At 38.9% G+C, this 19,758-nt stretch overlaps 1 protein-coding gene across 10 annotated transcripts in view; it reads left to right on the top strand.

Moving 5' to 3' along the window:
* The first annotated feature begins 969 nt into the window (after positions 1 to 969).
* FMR1 (fragile X messenger ribonucleoprotein 1) overlaps positions 970 to 19,758 on the top strand; it is a 38,029-nt gene continuing 19,240 nt past the window's right edge. For 5 of the 10 annotated variants that reach the window (XM_078064596.1, XM_078064594.1, XM_078064591.1 and 2 more), the window contains exons 1-7: positions 973 to 1,315; positions 10,969 to 11,021; positions 14,294 to 14,387; positions 16,930 to 17,001; positions 17,284 to 17,432; positions 18,540 to 18,633; positions 18,721 to 18,837. In XM_078064596.1, coding sequence (XP_077920722.1) covers positions 1,265 to 1,315; positions 10,969 to 11,021; positions 14,294 to 14,387; positions 16,930 to 17,001; positions 17,284 to 17,432; positions 18,540 to 18,633; positions 18,721 to 18,837 — 630 coding nt within the window. In that variant the 5' untranslated portion in view covers positions 973 to 1,264. Of the gene's footprint in view, positions 1,316 to 10,968; positions 11,022 to 14,293; positions 14,388 to 16,929; positions 17,002 to 17,283; positions 17,433 to 18,539; positions 18,634 to 18,720; positions 18,838 to 19,758 lie in introns of all 10 variants that reach the window. The other 5 variants (XM_078064597.1, XM_078064590.1, XM_078064599.1 and 2 more) reach the window with 4 other exon arrangements.

The following is a 19,758-nucleotide window of genomic DNA, read 5'->3' as shown; positions in this document are numbered from 1 at the left end:
GCTTCTCCCTCTCCCACTCCCCCTGCTTGTGTTCCTGCTCTCGCTGTGTCTCTCTCTGTCAAATAAATAAATAAAATCTTAAAAAAAAAAAAAAGGAATGAGAAAGAGCTGGGGTTTGTTGTACTGTGGAGGGTAAAGGGGGAGAGCTGCAAGGAAAACAGGTGCTCTGGCCCCTGCAGATAAGTCACCTGACTGCTGCACACATGCCCACCCCACCCTCCGGTACAGGGTGGGCACACAGTAGGGGCAAAATAGTAGGAAAATAAACGGTAAAGAAATTAACAAGTGTTTAAGATTTTTTTTTTTAATGTCAAGTATGAAACTGAATCGAGGGAAGGGAAGTACATGGGTCAGTGCTGGGTCTGAGGGAGGACTAACATTTCCAGAGGTCCTGACACAATCCACTGCCCCTCAGAGAACACAGGATGTATCCATAGGACAGCCCAAAATCTCTTGGGGAGGGGGAGGCGTTACTCTCACCTTCTGCCTCTAAGGGTCACACAAGCCTGGGTCACCGTGGTTGCCACTGTTACTAGTTCAAAGTCGTCTTCAATCTAATTCTTCACCTTTAGTCTTGTCCCCTACTCCACCTCCAGCTCAGAGTCTGCCCCACTTAAAAAAAAACAAACCCTCCAACCCAAGCCAGCCCAGACTCGGATAAGTGAATACACTTGAAGGACCTTTCCCACGCCTGTACTTGACCTTCTACAGGAATAGGCACTCTGGCCCTCGCCAGGCGATGCGAAGCGGCGCGACCTCGGCCAGCGGTGCGACCTGTCACCGCCCTTCCCGCCTTCCCGCCCTCCACCGAGCCCGCGCACGCCAAGCCCGCGCGCCTTACGTTGGGCCCGGCCCCCAGCCGGTTTCCCAGTAGCGCGCATGCGCGCGCTCCTGGGCCCGCGGGGAGAAAGAGGGCGGGGCCGAGGGGCCAAGCCCGCGGGGGGAGGGGCGGTGTCGGTCACGTGATGCGGTTTCACTGTTTACACGCGGAGCGGCCGGAGCGTTCGGCCTCAGTCAGGCGCTCTGCTCCGTTTCGGTTTCACTTCCGGTGAGGGGCCGCCTCCGAGCGGGCGGTGAGCCGACGGCGAGCGCGGGTGGCGGCGGTGACGGCGGCGCCGCTGCCGGGGGGCGTGCGGGAGCGCGGCGGCGGCGGCGGCGGCGGCGGCGGCGGAGGAGGAGGCGGAGGAGGCGGCGGCTGGGCCTCTTGCGCCCGCAGCCCACCTCTCGGGGGCGGGCTCCCGGCGCGAGCTGGGCTTTCGAGAAGATGGAGGAGCTGGTGGTGGAAGTGCGGGGCTCCAATGGCGCTTTCTACAAGGTACTTGGCTCCAGGGCAGGCCCCATCTTCGCCCTTCTTTCCCTCCCTTTTCTTCTCGGCCTCCGCGGGAGGCAGGCCTGGGGCCCTCTTCCCGAGCGCCGCGCCCGGGGACCAGGGTGCGCTCGTTGGGATATTGTTTGGGAGAGAAGGACCGGACTTGGGGCCTGTAGGAAGCCCCTCGAGCCCCGCTGCCTCTCCTATGAGAGGCCCCGCTGCCTATCGGAATGAGAGCGGGCAAGGAGAAGGAGGTGTCCTCTCGGGAGCCGAGGGAGAGCTGGGGATGGGCAAGCGCCGGCGGCAGGTACAAGATCCCGGCGGGAAGGGCCGGTATCCGCGCGAAGTGACGGCGACGGCTTATTTCCCTTTTCCTAAATATCCTCTCCCAGTGGGATCCGGGCCTGACGTGTGGGTAGTTGCTGAGTAGCGGGGGGCGCTTCCGTCGAGCAGCCTCCTGCCTTGCAAAGAGGGTTTGAGATCTCCTTTGGCTTCTCTTTTCCGGTCCAGCATTGGGACTTCGGAGAGCTCCACTGTTCTGGGCAAGGGGTGTGGAGAAAGAGTAGTAAGAAGCTGTAGTCAGTTCCGAATCACAATGGCAACTGATTTTTAGTGGTCTCTCTTTGTGAATTTCAGGAGAGATTTTTAGATCCAAAAGTTTCAGGAAGACCCTGACATAATAGAGCAATGCATTAGAGAAGTTCGTAACCTTAAATATTCGCGGTCCCCCTCCCTTGTTATAAATGGGGCCAAATTCAGGAATACAGATGCTTCAGCATCTAAAAAGCATTATAGCAACTCTGCTACTTAAGGAAAACATTTTTAACCCTCCAAAGGCCTGAATATATGCCATGAAACTTAAGGAAATTAACTGAAAGTACATCATTACTAGAGAATTTTAAATCGTGAGTGGAAATAATTGTTTTGTGCTCCAAGTACTTGACTTATCTTCTCTGAATGTGTAATGTTGCGGTGGACAGTATTGAGGTTTTAGATAGACATGCGTAGTATTACGGTGGATTTTTCTTTTTTAAGTTACACCATTGCAGATCAACTAATGTCTTAGATTTTCAAGAGGAGGTTTAAAAAGATTTTAATGTATCGGTCGTGCGTCTGTTGGTATGTACTTACTGTAGATATAGTAATCTATACTCGTTTCCTCTTGAATGTTCCTCTATAACTTCTGTAAGTAATATCCCACGTTAGTACGGTATTTGGGCAATAGAAGGTACATGTGGAAGTTAGCTATTGTTGTCCAACACAATTCTTAAATTAATTATAGCCTAACTTAAACGTTTCAGACAAGACTCATTTGGCAAAGGGAAAATTAACAATTGGCTTCATGTGTGTTTTAGCAATTCTATGGAGATATTTGGAGACCAACATATTTCATAAGTGTGTAAAGTATGTAAACTGTTTCATACTTTTAGCCAAAAGAAAAAACCTGTAGCTGTAAAAGGAAAAAAACCCAGCATTTATGTTCTTAAGTCTCACCAATATAAAATTGTTTCAGTTGACTCTGCAGGCAAATTTTTGGTTGCATTTATTTCAGTGATCCATAATAATTCCTGCTAGTTAGTGTAGAATCATTCTGATTCCTAGATTGATACTTTTGCTCACTAGATTTGTGGTGCTAACTGTAATAAATATAAGCACGGGTTAATGATTGAGCAGTATTCTAATTTGTCTGTGGTATTTGCCTAGATTGGACACCACTCTTAATGTCTTTCAGTGGAGTTTGCCTGCTATAAGAGGGCAAGACATCGTGGTCTTGAAGGATTTATTGTTCTCTTCTAGCAACCTGTGATTTGCTCTGGTGATTTTGCTTGCAAACTGATTGGAATATAATAAGAAATGCCCTCTATTTTTGCTATTAATCCCCCGTTTTAGTTGGGTTTTTTTTTAAACGACTTTGCTTAATTTGAAGATTAATAAAAAGAATGGACTGTCCCTTAGTTCCTTGAGAAATGTGAAAATTGATCAAATATATGTGGAGAAATTGCTGTTACATTTACTTAAAGTTTATTTTTAAGAAAACCTCAAATGGTCTGTATTGGTAGAAAAATCGTTTCTATAATGAAAAGGTTTGTTTTTATAGGACTCAGTATTGTTGTGAGTTATAAAGTAAAGCAAAAAGTAAACTTCAGTTGCTTGTCCAGTGAGATGGGCAGAAAATATGGGAAATAGACTGATAAAAAATGAACTACTAGGAGAAATGTTACATTTATGAAAAAAAATGGGAACCTGGTTCATCAAATTGATAGAAAAGCCTTTTAAAAAATGAACAATTCAAATGACTTCAATATTAGGGAATTCGACTTTGATTTGCCTAACAGAACCACCATATTGCAAGGGATGATTCTCCATCTTCTGAGCACATGGTCCAAGTTTACAATATAAACTGGATAGAGTATAGCTGGGCATATTTGGATTCTTTCTCTGCAAAATATCTAAAGCTCAGGATTCAGAATTAACAGAACCATGAAACCTAAACCTAAGATTGGACAGCTCATTTCTATTTTTCCCTCTGGTGTTTATTCTTAAAAACTTGAAAGTTAGACTTAGTAGTTGTCAGAGCCACTACTCTTATGCTTAGGTATTTCTTTGACTTAGAAAAAGTTAGTCTTGTGTACAACTTAGAGTCTTATGTTATTTAAGAAATTAAGACACTTGGATAAACTTCACAAAATCTTTACAAAACATTTCCTAAACGCATAATGTTGAAATAAGTTCTTTCTTCTAGGGGCATCTGCCTAAAATAGTGTAGTGTTTTGAGGGTTTTTTTGGGGGGGTGTTGGGGGGTTTCTTCTTTTGGGGGGACTGAGTTTTGGTATATTGAGAATGAAAATGAATTTAACTCCATTTTAAGTATAGAATGTATGTCATTCTGATGTGAATGTACTAATATATCCTGATCCTAGGTTTTGGGTACCAGTATGAAAATTACTAAAGATGGATAAATCATGTGTTAGATACATAAGATATAACACCTTTTTGTTTTCTGAAAACATAGTAACTGATATCTGATTAATGTGATATGGTGTGAATATGCTAAATTGTATTCTTATTTTTAGATTTTCATTTAATATATCTTATGTTTTTAAGTTTGGTATCTGAGGACAGACTTTAACATGGTGAGTAATATTATGGAACTAGCAACCTATGACAAAATGTACAATCAGGAAGAAATATTTTTAAGGAAGACATTGGTGGCCTAGCATGTCATGTTAGCTACATAGCCTGCTAGAAATCAGTGTTTACCACAGATAAACTTGCATAAGGCGTTATTCATGTTTTCTCTGAAGTCTGTAGATCTAACTTTGCATACAGGTGTTATTATGTACTTCAAGGAAGTGAATTATTCAGGTCAACCACATTTTTTTTTCTTCCCCGAGTCTAACTTTTTAATGTTCAGTGTCTTTGTGTAAGCATCATTTTTCCCCTTTTGAACTGTGCATTTTCCAACTTCATGTTCACACATTCTGAAAACCTCCAAATTAATTAAATACAAAATTCATTGGTATAATAATTGGGTTTCTGATTTCTGTCCACTGTGGGAATGTGCTTCCTGAGATGACTACAGTTGTGATCACGATAACTGTTAAGAGGTACTGAGAGCTTTCTAGGTGCCAGGCACTATTCTAGACACTTTTACATCTGTAAATAATTCACTTAATCCTCTACTGCAATCCCGAGGTACTGTTGTTATTCCCATTTTATAGATGAGAATGAAGATGTACAAAGAGATTAGGTAAGTGGCTTACTACTAAGCATCAGAGCTAGTAAATGTCCTCAGATCTGGGATTTGAGATCGGATAGTCTGATTTCCTGAAATGATGAAAGTTAGCTTGAAGAAATGAACTGGATTTCATTTCTTGCCCATTTTTTTATTTCATTGTAACCTTCGATTTTATTTTGTTACTGTAACACCTCCTTAGCGTTCTTTAAGTACAGTTGCAAGGAGACGTTACCACTTTTTACTGTTGATGCAAAGATGTCATGACCTACTCAGCTTATGTATCAACTTCCTTTTTATAAACTCTTGCAACTTGATATTATTACACTGTAATTCTTCATATGAATGCCCACTAAGGAAAGAGAAAGTTGGAAATCTCTGACCTTGCTCTGAAATTTGCTTTCATTAGGTTGGAAGCACATAAGAACTGAAGTATTAAAAAGTTAGACTACATACACACAGGAAAGTTCATACTATTTTCTCTCTACCTTTGTGTTATCTTTGGGTCAGGATGAATCAGAAAGAATGCATTTTTCTCAGAATTTGTGGTAAGTGCCCAAGTAAAGTCAAGTATTCCTGGACCTGTGCTGTGGTTGGAAGGGTTGTTGATGAAGTTAATTGTGCTTTTTCCCTTTTCATTGTTCACTCCTTTATGTTGTTAGTGCCCACATACAAAGGTAACAAAGTGGTAACTCACTTTATATGTGAAGCCTTGGGTTTGATTTCTATACCCCTACCCCCGGTCCTATGTGTTTTCTTTAGGAGGGACATTTTGCAGTGTTCTACATTTTCTCTAAGGAGAATTATTGCACTACATGTGTTGTCTTCAGTGTTAATGTAGTAGTTGTTTTCAGTGGTGGTCAGGGCCTTATATTGAAATTTTGTCTATACAATAAGCACTCTTGTGACCAGTGACTCATTTGTGAGTTTACTAAGCTAAGGGGTGTGATATTGAGGGTGAGGGTGAGTAAGAGTTCACCCAAATAAGGATGGACTTCTTAGTTTCATCAGTCCTCGTAATGTAATGTTTGAATTGGATAACTCTAGTCATCACACACTTAGGTAACTATGATTTTGTGACTGCTTCTTTGATTTATTTGCCACTAAGTTGGGGATCCCATAATGACTTTTTGATTTCTTGTTTATTCCCCCATGAGGAGCCTGTATCTGTCGAGCACTGCACTTTAGCACCTTTCTTAAGCCCCAAAGATTTTCATCACATTTTTTTTCTTCTCAGAGTCTAGGTAACCTTTCAGTATTTTGTATCTTTGAGGAAACAGCCTTTTCTTTTTGTATCCCAATTTTTAAATCTTTTTTTAGTGTGCTTTTGTTAAGATGTAACTTCTCAACTGCAAGAGTATTTATGGTTCTGCATCTTTTATAAAACACGCCCCTCTCTGTTTTACCTCTCATTTATTTAGTGCCAACTATGTGCCAGGCGGGCATTGTAGTAGGCAATAGACATGTGTGATTTCATTACAACACCCTTAGAAGGCAGGTCCAGTTCCCCTCTATCCATTTGTTACTTGCATTTGAGGAGTCTGAGGCACAGAGACCACTTGGAGAGTGAGTCTCACAGCTTATCTGGTAGAACCAAAATTTTAAGACTGTGTCTCATTCACAGCAAAACTCTTAATTTTAAGTTTACTGACTCCTGTAAGATCCCTAGCTCTCATTCAGTATGGTGCAGCGCCCTTTGTGCTTTCTATTATTTACGGTGCCGTCTTTGGTAACCTCTCAGGAATCCCCTGAACCTATCTCCTCCCCAAATACCAACTTTGCTCGGTGTAGATAGGTAGGGATCACAACCAAACATAGTTTTCCAGGTTGGTGGCAGGTGGGGTGATAGTGCTCTGTGGTTATCCCGGGCACAAGGGTAAGAGTCTTGGGGTAAGGGAGGGGTGGCCAAAAGAATGGTTATTGGAGAAAATATGATGAGCAGCAGGAAGATGGGACCCTTGTTGGAAGTGAATGACAGTTTAGTAAAAAGGCCTTAGAAGTTAAAAGAGGTGTTTGTCCTTGGTGTGAGTGCAGGCCAGATGCAACCAATAGTTTCTTTTATTCAGTGTGTTACAGCAGCAAGGAGAAGGTATTACCTGCCTTCTGTATTTACTTAATATGCAAACAATGACTAAAAATGACTGATTTTGGAACAGTCATGCGAACATCCACATACAGATAAGCCTCATTAACTTGAAGGCCATGGGCTAGTAGGCTGTGATGATTATTCAAACCGTTTTTGACACTCTACATCCGGAATTGCCTTGGAAGCCTTTGAAAGCTTTTGTTAATAGTCACAACAGTTGCAGACTTTCCTCCTTTGAGGGAATGTTTGATTTTAGGAACTAGGCAAACGTGGCGAATGAGTATGATTAAACTGTGCAATAACTTTGTGGCAAAGAGAGAAAAATAAAAATACAGCACTATAATGAGACTGACTTCTGGAGTGCTTTTAAGTTGGGTTTGAAAGCAGTCCCCAACGTTTGTAAATGTTTTATTTTTTATTTATTTTTTTAGAGAGGGAGGAGGGGTGTTGGGGGAGAGAGAGAGAGAGTCCTAAGCAGGCTCTATGCCCAGTGCAGAGCCTGAGGCGGGGCTAGATCTCACAACCCTGAGATCATGATCTGACCCAAAACCAAGAGTCGGACACTTAACCGACTGAGCCACCCAGGTGCCCCTGTAAATGTTTTAAATCAGTTCCATCCAATGGCATTTTCTGCAATGTTGGAAATGGTCTCTACCCATGCTGTTCACTACGGTAGACACTAAGCCATGTGTGGCAATGGAGCACTTGAAATGTGGCTAGTGTAACTGGGAGACTGATTTTTAATTTTATTTAATTGTAATTAAATATAAATAGTCACATATGGCCAGTGGCTGCTATGGTAGACAGAATAGTTTTAGACAAGGGCAATAGTATTGGAAAGATGCCTGATTAAGTGAGAACAGTTCCTCACTCAGCTATAACAAGGTTCTCTTAACTGACTAAAGGACTTAACATTTTCAGCATAATATACAGTAAGGAACTAATGTTAATTACTGCCAAGACATACAAACATAAAACTTCAGACAAGAATGAAAACAGAAGCAGTGGCCCTTCTTGGTAAATAAGGGATCACCTCCTAATAGCAGTCTTGATTTTCATCCTTGATGGATTCCCTTCCCCCACAAGCAGATTGTTAATTTGGTATCAGGTAAAGAGAAGGGAGAAATGGGGTGGGGGATCCTGTTATTCCCATTCTTCATAATTTGGGGGCTTACTTTATAAAATTAAGAGTAACCAATTCCTGTAACTTTAACTCAAAATCAAGCCTTTCTGTTGGTGAAGTAATAGGCAAACAACCCCTTAGAGTACTCAGGGCATGCACCCTTATGAAATCTAGTATATTCTAAAACATCGTGGTTGGTTTTAACCAGTTTTTTCAAAAGCTGCTGTAGAAAGTACTCATGATTTAAATATAGCTAAGGATAAGTAATGGGAAGAAAATATGAATTCCCCCCCAAACCAGCATCTATAGAAATATATACACATACTTAACTTAGAAATAATAATTTAGCCATGCTGGGTATAGCAGAACACTTGGATTCCATTATAGTCCACCTTGATCTTATAAGGAAACTTTTAGCATAGCCTTGCTTTTATTCTTTTAAGCATAATTGCAGAAGATTGGTGTGTCTGTTTACGTAGTTCCATATAAATGTTTTCCAGGGCCCTGCCTCACCTGATTATTTTTCTTAAGAGCAGCTAATTAATATTTGATATGTTTTAATTTTATATTTGAAGAAGTTTAAGGTTTTATTTTTTTATTTTTTTTTAAGATTTTATTTATTTATTTGACAGAGAGAGACACAGCAAGAGAGGGAACACAAGCAGGGGGAGTGGGAGAGGGAGAAGCAGGCTTCCCGCTGAGCAGGGAGCCCCACGCAGGGCTCCATCCCAGGACCCTGGGATCATGACCTGAGCCGAAGGCAGACTCTTAATGACTGAGCCACCCAGGCGCCCCTTGAGGTTTTTTTAAAATCCTTTCACTTCAAGCCTTTCAGGATGTTTACCAAGACATTTGCATTGGATCACTTGTTTGTTTATAGTTTTAGCTGTTACATTTTGGTCTCATGCATTTTCAGTAGATTTTTGTATAGGGTCTGAGATAAGGGTCAAAAATTTATTCTTTTGCACCCGGATATGCAGTTGTCCCGGCACCACTTGTTAAAAACACTATTCTTTTTCCTCTTTGAATTGTGTTGGCTTCTTTGTTCACAAAGGGTTTATTTCTACCATACCCTAAGCTGTTTCTCCAGGTCAGAGCCTTTGTTCCTTACCCCCCTACCCCTTAGGCCTGGCAGGCCTCCTCTTTCCTCCACTCCGTTTTGTGTGGCTAATTCTTCCCCAGCCTTCAAAGGTTGATAAGGAAACTCACCTTCCTCACTTCGTCTTCCCTGATAAATGTAATACCCCCCCACCCACCCCCCCCACACACAGGGTCTTTCCTCTAAGGGTAGGATAGGAGCCCCTTAGGCAATGATCCATTTAATAACTACTCATTGAGTTCTTAGTAGGCACTCCGAAGTCCAACAGTAAATAAAATAAGACCTTAGGAAACGTACTGTTAGTGGGGAAATGAGCAATAATAATACAGTGGGGTAAGTTTATAGTAGGGATAAGCACAGAATGTGCTATGAGAATGCAGAGGACGGAATTTAACCTAGTCTGAGTTTTCCCATAGTGGTGCCATCTGAACTGAAACCTAAAAGACTTAATAGGAGGTAGCTAGATGAAAAGAGGGGAAGGACAATGGGAAAGGAACAGCATTTAGGGAGAGAGGCCCGAGTAGTTTAGCACTGCTGGATCACAGCCTCCAGGGATGTGAAAGATGAAGCTTGGAGAGGGGAGGGGTGGGGCCAGGTCTTGAAGGGCCTTTTACAGCCAGAAAAGGATCTTGGCCGTAATCTCACCGGCAGGGAGAAACCAAGGAAGGAGAGAAACGTGTACAGAACAGATTTGAGTAAGAAGCTTAAATCTCTCAAGCCATTTTAAAATGAATTACAATATAAAGCCCCTTGGGTTTCTTTATGTCTTATCCTACTCCTCTGATTGTCAAAACAAAAACAAAACCTCCTTTCCTGCACCTATTAAAAACTTAATTTTATAGAATTACGGACAGCATGCTGCTTAAAGAATTCTTGATAATTAGTTAGCTATTACTTTAGTTATGTCATTTCATAGAATTACGGATGGCATGCTGATTAAAGAATTCTTGATAATTAGTTAGCTATTACTTTTGTTATGTCTTTCTGCAGATTACTAGCAATTGCGTCATCAGATTTAAAAGATTTAAACCTCTACTTTGTATTACTGTTTTTTCCTCCAAGTGCCTATGAGATTGAGAATTTAATTAAACTCTGGTAATTGGACATTTTAGTGGTATTAGCAGCGTATTGTTGTTAAGGAAAATTTAGTGTGCTTGTATATACTAGATTTGAGATTATATTTAGTCATTTACTGTAGTATTCTCCTAAAATTTTATTAAGGAGAAGAAGTTACAACAGATCTATACTGGCTGGCATGTGGCGCATGGAACAAATTTCTTTGTTTTCAGTAATTCTAGCCTAAAGTGCACCTCCAGTTTTGTACTCAACACCTGCATTGTAATTTATAACTACTTAGCTCTTTCACTGGACTGAACTCTGGAGCATTTTTTTTTCATGTTTTGTTTTAACTAATCCGTATCCCTAGGGCCTTGCACATAGTAGGTGGCTAAATATAGATGTGATCCATGAATGAGTCATCCTCACAAACTGACAAACTTTCATTTGAAGCTCCATTTTTTTCTTAAACAGAAAATGTTTGGTATCTCTATAAAATTTAAATAAAAACATGATCTTTAAGCTTAGAAGTTAATTTAACTTGATGTTTTTCTTACAGGCATTTGTAAAGGATGTTCATGAAGATTCAATAACAGTTGCATTTGAAAACAAGTAAGTGTCTTGATATAATTTTAATGTTCGGGTTCTATACTATTTTATACTAATTACTCTTTTTACTCCTCGTTTAAAAAAATTGAAGTCCAGTTTGAGTGTTTTTCAGGAATGGATCTTCATGTTACTGACCAGGAAGTTCCTGAACAACTCAATATTAAAACCAATGGAATGACTATTCCTGCTAATGACCCTAGAGATCCCTTTCGTTTAACCTTGATCCCTACATCCCAGTCCCCTTGAACGTAAAGAAAGAAACCAAATTCTTCTGTATTAGTAACTGAGAGTTTGGATAGAAATGTTTGTAATTGTTACAAGATGAAAATGAATGGATTCATGGGTATTGGTAAAAATGTGGGTTTTATAACATTAAATCTAAAATTGATGGTTTTAGTTGTCTGGTACATTTTATCAGGAATAATCATATTTACTTACTAGCTTATTTTATATGTTTCATGTATTTATAATTAGTAATAGTGGTAACCCATTTTTTCTGCCAGAAGAGTAAATAGAAATACTTATAGGCCTAGGAACGTTAGCTATATGAAGACATCAGTGGTATAGATGTAGCATTTTATCAGGAGAGACAAATCTCTTGACTAAAGTTTTTGAATACTTATTAATAAAGGCTATTTTCAGAGTAGCCATTCAAGATTCTAAAGTACATATAAACTCCTTAGCCAGAGTGTCGATGTCATGACTTTAGGATTTTACTGAACTCTGAAGAATGGTCAACAATTATATTTTGGATTTTGTGTACCAAGAGAATTGATAGTATCCCAAAAGCAGGTTGCAAATCTAGAGAGAAAAGAAATAGCTTAGTAGTTGCTAAGGCGGGGGTGGGGGGAGGGAGATGAGGAGTCATAACTAAGGGCATGGGATTTCCTTTTGAGGTGATGAAAGTGTTCTAAAATTGACTGGTAATGGTTGCACCCATCTGTTAATATACTTAAAACCATTGAATTTTACATACACAAGTGGATGGATTATATGGTATGTGAGTTATATCAGTAAATTTGTTAAAATATAGTATCTGACCAAAACATACTGTAATTTGACTGTTAGCAGATTCTTTTAGCTACCCAGAGGACAAAGTAGTAGTACTCTTGGATGCCTGCAACACATTTAGGGGACAGAGATAAAAGGATTTAGAATATCCAACCCTATTCTCAGCTCTTAGACTAATCTCAGTCCAGAATACAAGTATAAATAATAGAATAACTTTTTCTGAATGCATAGAGCCAAAAGTTCCAGAATTTGCCTCTGCCGGTTTGAGTATCCATGGGTTTGCATGGTTATACACTAGACAGCAACATCACACTTTTAACAGAAGAATCTTTGATGACTTGAGAGTAATTTTTTTTTTTTTTTGTAATTTTATCTGCTTGCTCCCATCACTAGATAAACACTGTTTCCCATAAAGGAAGAGTTATCTTTATTTGCCGCTCTTTCAATTTCTCCTGTAGTCTTTAATCTAAAGTGTTAAGCAAACACTCATTTCCTCCATGCATTTAAGAATGTGTCTGGTTAATACAGTGACTTACAGATCAGTTCTCTTTTGTTTTCAATCAGGTTTTTACTATAAACGTAAAATTATTCTACATTCGGACCTCCTAATTCTCTTCTGTTCTATAGCTACATAAAAGTTTCTCTTCAAGATGTCATCCTGGGAATTTGAAACAAATGAACTGTTTTCCTTGTGTTCATGGAGTATGTTTAAGATTCAACACTGGGTTTGAGCACATCTCTAGTGTATGATAGGTCTCTACCAAAGTAGTCTCTGCCCTTCCTTGGGCGTTTCCTTTTGGTTTTTCTGTTAAAAAAACTAATGTTTTATAGAACTTCAGACTGCATTTACCCTTTCTTTCCTTTCAGTCATAAAGCAATTCCTATTACTATAACACCAGCTTATTTTAGATGCTATGTTTTTACCTTCCGTATTTCACATTTTTTATAAAGAATTTGAATTTTTATCTCTGTACATTTAAGACTTAAAATAATTCTTCCTTTGGAACCCAGAAAATTATATTATGTATTATTATATGTTTTTCCAATCATATTTAGCAATGAATTTGTAATATGTTAAAAGTCATTAATTTTCAGTAAATATAAAAAGGCTTTTCTGAAGTAAAGACAGTGTTTTCTAAAGCTTCATAGTTTTCAAATGTGTATAATTCAGAGAAAGAGTTCAGTCTAATATGGGCCTAATTGGATTTCCACAAATTCTGACTTAATTACCTACCCTGCTACCTTATATATGGCTCTTCTTTGAAAAAAAAAAAAATTATAGGCTTCCAGGTGGTTCAGTTGGTTAAGCATCCGACTCTTGGTTTCAGCTCAGGGAATCTGCTTGAGATTCTCTCCCTCCCCCTCCCCCTCTGTCTATCCCTCCTCCTCCCCACCCCCGCATGCTTGCTCTCTCTCAAATAAATAAAATCTTTTTTAAAAAATTAGCACTTTTCTCAGTAGGATTTTACTAAAGAAAGCTTTTTAGGAAAAAACCCAGAAATGACTGCTGCAGCGGTTGAATCCTCCAGTGTTTTTGCAAAGTTTGTCTTTTAATATTTTATATAATTTTGGATATAAAAGAATAATTTGGTGTTTTTCAAAATTGTTCCATATCATTTTAAATTTAAAAACATAGGCAACTTACCAAACTCCTGTAGGCCGTCTCCGTCGGGTTTCTGTGGTTTAGCAGACCCCACCAGGCCATGCTAATCAGCAGCCAGCTATCCATGGCAAGAATTGACCACCTCGTGGGATCTTAAATTTAAAGGGGGAAAAGTGAGTTGTGAATTCCTGATGTGCTGGCTGCCCCATTTTGCTTGGGAATTAGAGGGCATTTAGGACCAGTTTCTGTGGTCCTTAGAATGTGGTTAAAATTCCTTTGCAAGTAGAAGTATGGTGATGATGTTACTAACACTTACTGATACTAACATTTAATTTAAGCATCAGAGGAAATTGCTGTTGTGGCCTTGCTTAGAGGCTGAAATTACTGAAAGAAAGACTTGTTTGGAAAATTGTAATGTTGATCTATTGTGTTTAGAGGAATATTCCAAATAGAACTACAAGGCTGCTATGCTGCATGCAGACTTTGTTGAAATGTTTCAACATTGCCATTATGCCCCACTCAGCAAAACACTGTTTTAAAAGCATTTGCTTCTTTAAACTAGAAAAACAGAAGGTCACACTTAACCAAGAGTTGATGGCAGTGTGGTCATTGTTTCCATCAAACCGGAAGGCGTGTTAATTATGTGTTTGCTCATTTGCAGCTGGCAGCCAGAGAGGCAGATTCCATTCCATGATGTGAGATTCCCACCACCTGTAGGTTATAATAAAGATATAAATGAAAGTGATGAAGTTGAGGTAAGTTGCCCCTGCCCTCAAGTTACTAAGCCCTGAAGAAGTGGGAGCATTTAATTTGCCTGTGCCTTTTGTACCTCTTGTCTTGAACACTGCTTAAACTACCTTGAAAATTACAGCTGTGATGGACATGTGCTTTTGATTGAGCCATCTTAATAATGATCTAAAATACTACATGATGCTTAAATGAGGCTGCCTGAGGAGCACTGAGGGCGCATCGTTGAAAGTCACTGCTAATTTCCTTTGTCTGCTAGGAAATTCCTTTTGCCCTTTCCTTCAATCTCTGAATCTTTATTTGAATAATGTATTGTTAGCTTACAACTTTGTCTCCATTTTAAGCAAAATGGATTAGGAAAATTAGTCTTACAAAGGAGCAGAAATCATGCCTTGTAATAGAGCAGCATTCTAGAATTTCTTTAAGTAGCAGTAAATGCTTGTGGTGTATTATTAAAAACCCATCTATGAGTTTTAACATAAACATATAAGGAAAACATCTTTTCACTGGCCATGCTGTGAACCACCTGCTCATGTGCCATTGATGTCTTTGGCCAAAAATGTGCTATAGAGATATAACACATTAACAAAAACTGTGTTTATAATTTCTCTAGCCACTGAAAACTGTTTTGGGACTTAAAGCACTTGGAGTCCGCTTTATGTTGTAATTGGTCTGTGTAGTTTCCTCTCCTTCCTCCCCTTTCACACCATTTTGAGTTGCTTCTCTTCTTTCTCCACAATGTCTTGTTAATAGTTGCAACTTCATGAATATTTGTGATATGAAGGAAGCAGCTAAGTAGACATTTATACACAGATAAGGTAAAGTGTGCTAGGTTCTTGAATTCTTATTTCCTGTGCTAGGGTACAGATGGTGCAGTGAAACACATTCTAGTCAGGGTAGCTAATATTATGGCATATGGAAAAAAAAAAGTAAGAGGATGGAAGGTGATACAGGGGCAGGAGTACTGTTCTAGAGAATACTCAGGGAAGGTCTCCGGATGTCCAGGCCTGTGTTCTTTTCTCTTTCTAAAGTGGAGTGGAATAAAGGACTATGTAATTACCAAAAATGTACTCAGTACCTACTAGGTAAAAGGGACTGGGCTTGGTGTTGTGAGGGATCCTAGTAGGAAACACAAACATTGTCTGTACTTGAGGACCTTTAGTTGTCCACTACCCCAGGAGACTACAAGCTTCCTGAAGGCAGGACAGTTTCAAGTGAGTCACATGACAGGTGGCAGCGAATGATATGCTGTCGCTAGAGTGGCCTCGCTGTACTGCCTCACAGTGGTACATAACTGAGGTTATTGCTCTAGCTAGAACAGAGTTGAAAGGGCTTGATGGTGGCAAGAGGAAAAGGTAGGTTAAATTAAGTTGTATTAGTTACTGTATTGTATAACCAAACTTAGGTTGTGAAAGGGACACAAGACACTGGGTCTTTTGGTCTGTCTGTATCAGGAATGCTCATAATAGTGATGGATTAAGGGAACTTTTCCCCCAACTTAGTCACATGACGGGTGGGAGACCAGTGAGGTGGTGTTGCCAGGACGGCCTCACTGTATTACATGACGATTAACTGAGGTTATTTCTCTGGCTAGAGCAAAATTGAGAAGTGATGAGGGCAAGAGAGAAAGGTAGGTTAAGCTGTATTTAGTCACTGTGTTGTATGACTTTTAACTTCAGTTGTAAAAGGGAGACAAGAATTGGAGCCTTGAGTTACTACTCATCAGCCTTAGGCTCTGAGCTCTCTCTCCTCTCCTCCCTATGCCCCTTGTCCTCCCTGCTTTCTGCTTCTGAGTATTTCTCTCTATCTCTCCATGTATACTGTGCTCTTTTCCCATTAACCTTGATTTGCTAGTGTCTTTACAAAAGGTTCCATGCTGCACATCGTAAGTGAACTTTGACGTGGTCACCAGAGAGATCGCTTAGAATAACTGATCCAGTATATGAGAGCAGGAAGGTGGTATCCATCCAGAGGATTGCCAGCATGGAGTTGTCCATTTTAGTGGAGAGAGAAAGGAGATGGGAGACCAGAGAGTGACCAAGAAGCTGTTCATTTAGGCACCAGGAAACATGAATGCCAGGGTGGTAACCTTAGTGGGCTTGAGTGGTCAGAGGCCTCACCCATTTAGTGACCAAGCAATAGGCCAGGGTCAGTAACTTCCAATCAGTTATTTACTTATTAGAGTAAAACAAAAACAAGTTTATACATTTTTAGATCTATTTTTGTAGTTGACAAAGTATCCAAGGCAAGTATGCCCAGGTTTATGAGCAATCTGCTTTACTTGAGCATTCATATACAGAGGACTGATTATTACTGATCTGAAACAAAGAAAATAGGAAGGTGCTTTGCACAGGGCTCTCCCAGGTAATCAGGTAGTTTCTGATTATGTATGTATATCTAGCTATAGGGTTGCAGTCTGCTTTAAGGCATACAACATATGGGTTTGAAAGACACCTGGCTCATTTTAAGAATTTTCTTCAATGTCTGATAATCTATAGATTTCTGAATGATGTTAATTATGAAATAATCTATGTTGTAATTTTTGTGTAGGTTTATTCCAGAGCAAATGAAAAAGAGCCTTGCTGTTGGTGGTTAGCTAAAGTGAGGATGATAAAGGGTGAGGTAGGAAACTGCATATTTAAAACTTTTTTGTACTGTTTGCCTTTTCTAAACCCAGGTATTACATTTCAGTGTGGATTTCTATTTTAAAGTAATATCTAACTTTTGAGTTATTTTATTACAATGTTTTCTCTACATGTTCAGTATGTTTTGTATGTTTTAGTTAATTGATCAAATAGAGTTTTTTCTTCCCTCTAGAGAACTTAAAAATAACTGTATAGGTATAGTTTATTGTTCTTACTTTAAAAACTATGACCAGGAATGACTTTTATCTATTTCTCTCAGTTTTATGTGATAGAATATGCAGCATGTGATGCTACATACAATGAAATTGTCACAATTGAACGTCTACGATCGGTTAATCCCAACAAACCTGCCACGAAAGATACTTTCCATAAAATCAAACTGGACGTGCCAGAAGACTTACGACAAATGTAAGTTAGTATGCAAGAAATGCTGAGAACTTACAGGTGATATGCAATTAATTTAAAAGAATATAAATTTTAAAATAATAGATACCAGTTTTTAAATTCAATGAACTTTGGCAAAAATAGTACTACTTTTTGCAAAAGTAGTGAAAAAATGTCTAATTTAGCTTTTCCAGTTAAATAATTAGGCACTGCACTTGTCTAAACTTCATTAGCTAGATACATGGCTAGTGCACATTTGTTTTTTAAAATAAACTTTGTTCATAGAATTTTGAAATTTTAAAATCGATTAGTATAGATCTTCTGTCATAAGTCACAAATCAAATTCTAGACAATGAAGATTTTTCCATGTCTTTTTCCTTTAAGTTAATATTTTTAGATAAATATGTAATAAGTAGATTTGAAGAAGCTTCCAAAGGTTGTCTCAATCTTATAATCCTTGGTCTGGAGTAATGCTTAAAGACTTTTAGATAAGAGATTCCTTTTTAAAGGTTTCACCAAGGGGGTATAATGAGTTTGATTTGGATGTGTCACACTTTAGATAAACATTAACTTGCAATTCAAAGTACATAGAAATTCTGCTTTTTGACTGAAGAGATTGCATATGTGTGTAAGTTTTTGTGCTTTCTGATTCATATACATTTCCTTCTCTCCCTTAAATTGGTCAGCAGTTTTTCTATAGAAAAGAAGCAGCAGAACAAAATTGGGTTCCATGTAGATATCCCCAAAAGTTTTCAACAGTTGTTAAGAAAATTACTAATCATATGTAACTGAAATAAGGAAGCTTCAGAGGAGAGTGACTCTCCTAAATAATGTCTCCTTTGGCAATCTAGGACCACAAGCAATCCCTTAAGAGCATAACTAGTTTTTTCCTTTCTCTGTAATCTCAGATGTTTGATTGGGCTGAGTATTACAGAGGTGGACAGCAAAGGAACCTTTCTCTGTAATCTCAAATACTTGAGTGGGCTAAAAGTATTTTCAGGGATGTACAGCAAAGGAACTAAACCAGTATGAATTCACAATTCTACTAAGTGCAAGTCTCTGCATATACTTATGCCAGTAGTTGGCAACCATTCATCTTAACTTCACAGTGGATATTCTTTTTATTTCTAGGTGTGCCAAAGAATCGGCACATAAGGACTTTAAAAAGGCAGTTGGTGCCTTTTCTGTAACTTATGATCCAGAGAATTATCAGCTTGTCATTTTGGTGAGTGTTTTTGACTTGTCTATTTTGGTGTACTTCATTTGGAGTATTTGCTTTGATAATAATGGTGTTAATTTAAATATCCTTTAGTCTATCAATGAAGTCACCTCAAAACGAGCGCACATGCTAATTGACATGCACTTTCGGAGTCTGCGCACTAAGCTGTCTCTGATACTGAGAAATGAAGAAGCCAGTAAGCAGCTAGAGGTATGTGGCTTTCCCTAGTGCTGCTTATAAGGCTATCTAGAAATGATAACTGTGGAGTTACAAACTTGAATATGGGCAGGTTGTCCTTTATTTACTGTTTCTTAACAATTCCTTATATTTTATATTTTGAAAAATTAAATTATACAAAGCCTAATCATACTAAAGTTTTTCATGCCTAAGGTTTCAGAATTAAGCAGCAGTTGATATATATTAAGGAACTTCTGGTCAACTCACTTTTTCTAGAAGTTCATCAAAGCTATTAATAAAATGAGGCAATGCTTCTTCCATATAACATGTTATCATTTAAGTACTAGAGAGTATTTAAATATCTAATCATATTCCTTTCATTGTGTATGTTTATCTCTGTTTAAAAGGGTATAGAACTTCATTCTAATTGGTTGTCACTCTTTAAAACTCCTGTCTTCAGATTCCTGCCAGAGGCTATTTCCCTAACTTACTATTTCGTCTCTTCAGGTGCATTTTATCTACTTTTATTAATCTTCCAATAATTTCCATCACCATACATTTATTTTCATTGATAACTATCTAGTACTTCCATCCATAACCATAGAAACTAAATGGATTTTAATGTCCCAACTCAAGTGTATTACTGTCAGATTCCAGAGTTCCTTGTCATTATTCATTTCATTAGAGGGAAAACACTATGCAGTTGAAATAATAAAGAAAAGAAAAAAAGAGTTCCAAATTGCATATTAAGAGAGAAGGTAGTCAAGGCTTATAGTCTCGTAAAACCCTGTGAAACTTGCCACCTTCCCACTTGATGTGTGATTGCTGAACTCTTAGCAGGAGAGGAAACACTCATATCTCCTTTTGCTAGTTTGTTTTCCTTATGGCCATGGAGGTCTGTTTAATTGGTTTTTACTCTCATTCTTTCTTGATGTCCCTATGTTCACACATTTG

This window comes from Halichoerus grypus, chromosome X (assembly GCF_964656455.1).
Source record: "Halichoerus grypus chromosome X, mHalGry1.hap1.1, whole genome shotgun sequence".
Lineage (NCBI taxonomy): Eukaryota > Metazoa > Chordata > Mammalia > Carnivora > Phocidae > Halichoerus > Halichoerus grypus.
Note: the sequence above shows the minus strand (reverse complement) of the source record. Positions and strands in the feature narration are given on the sequence as shown.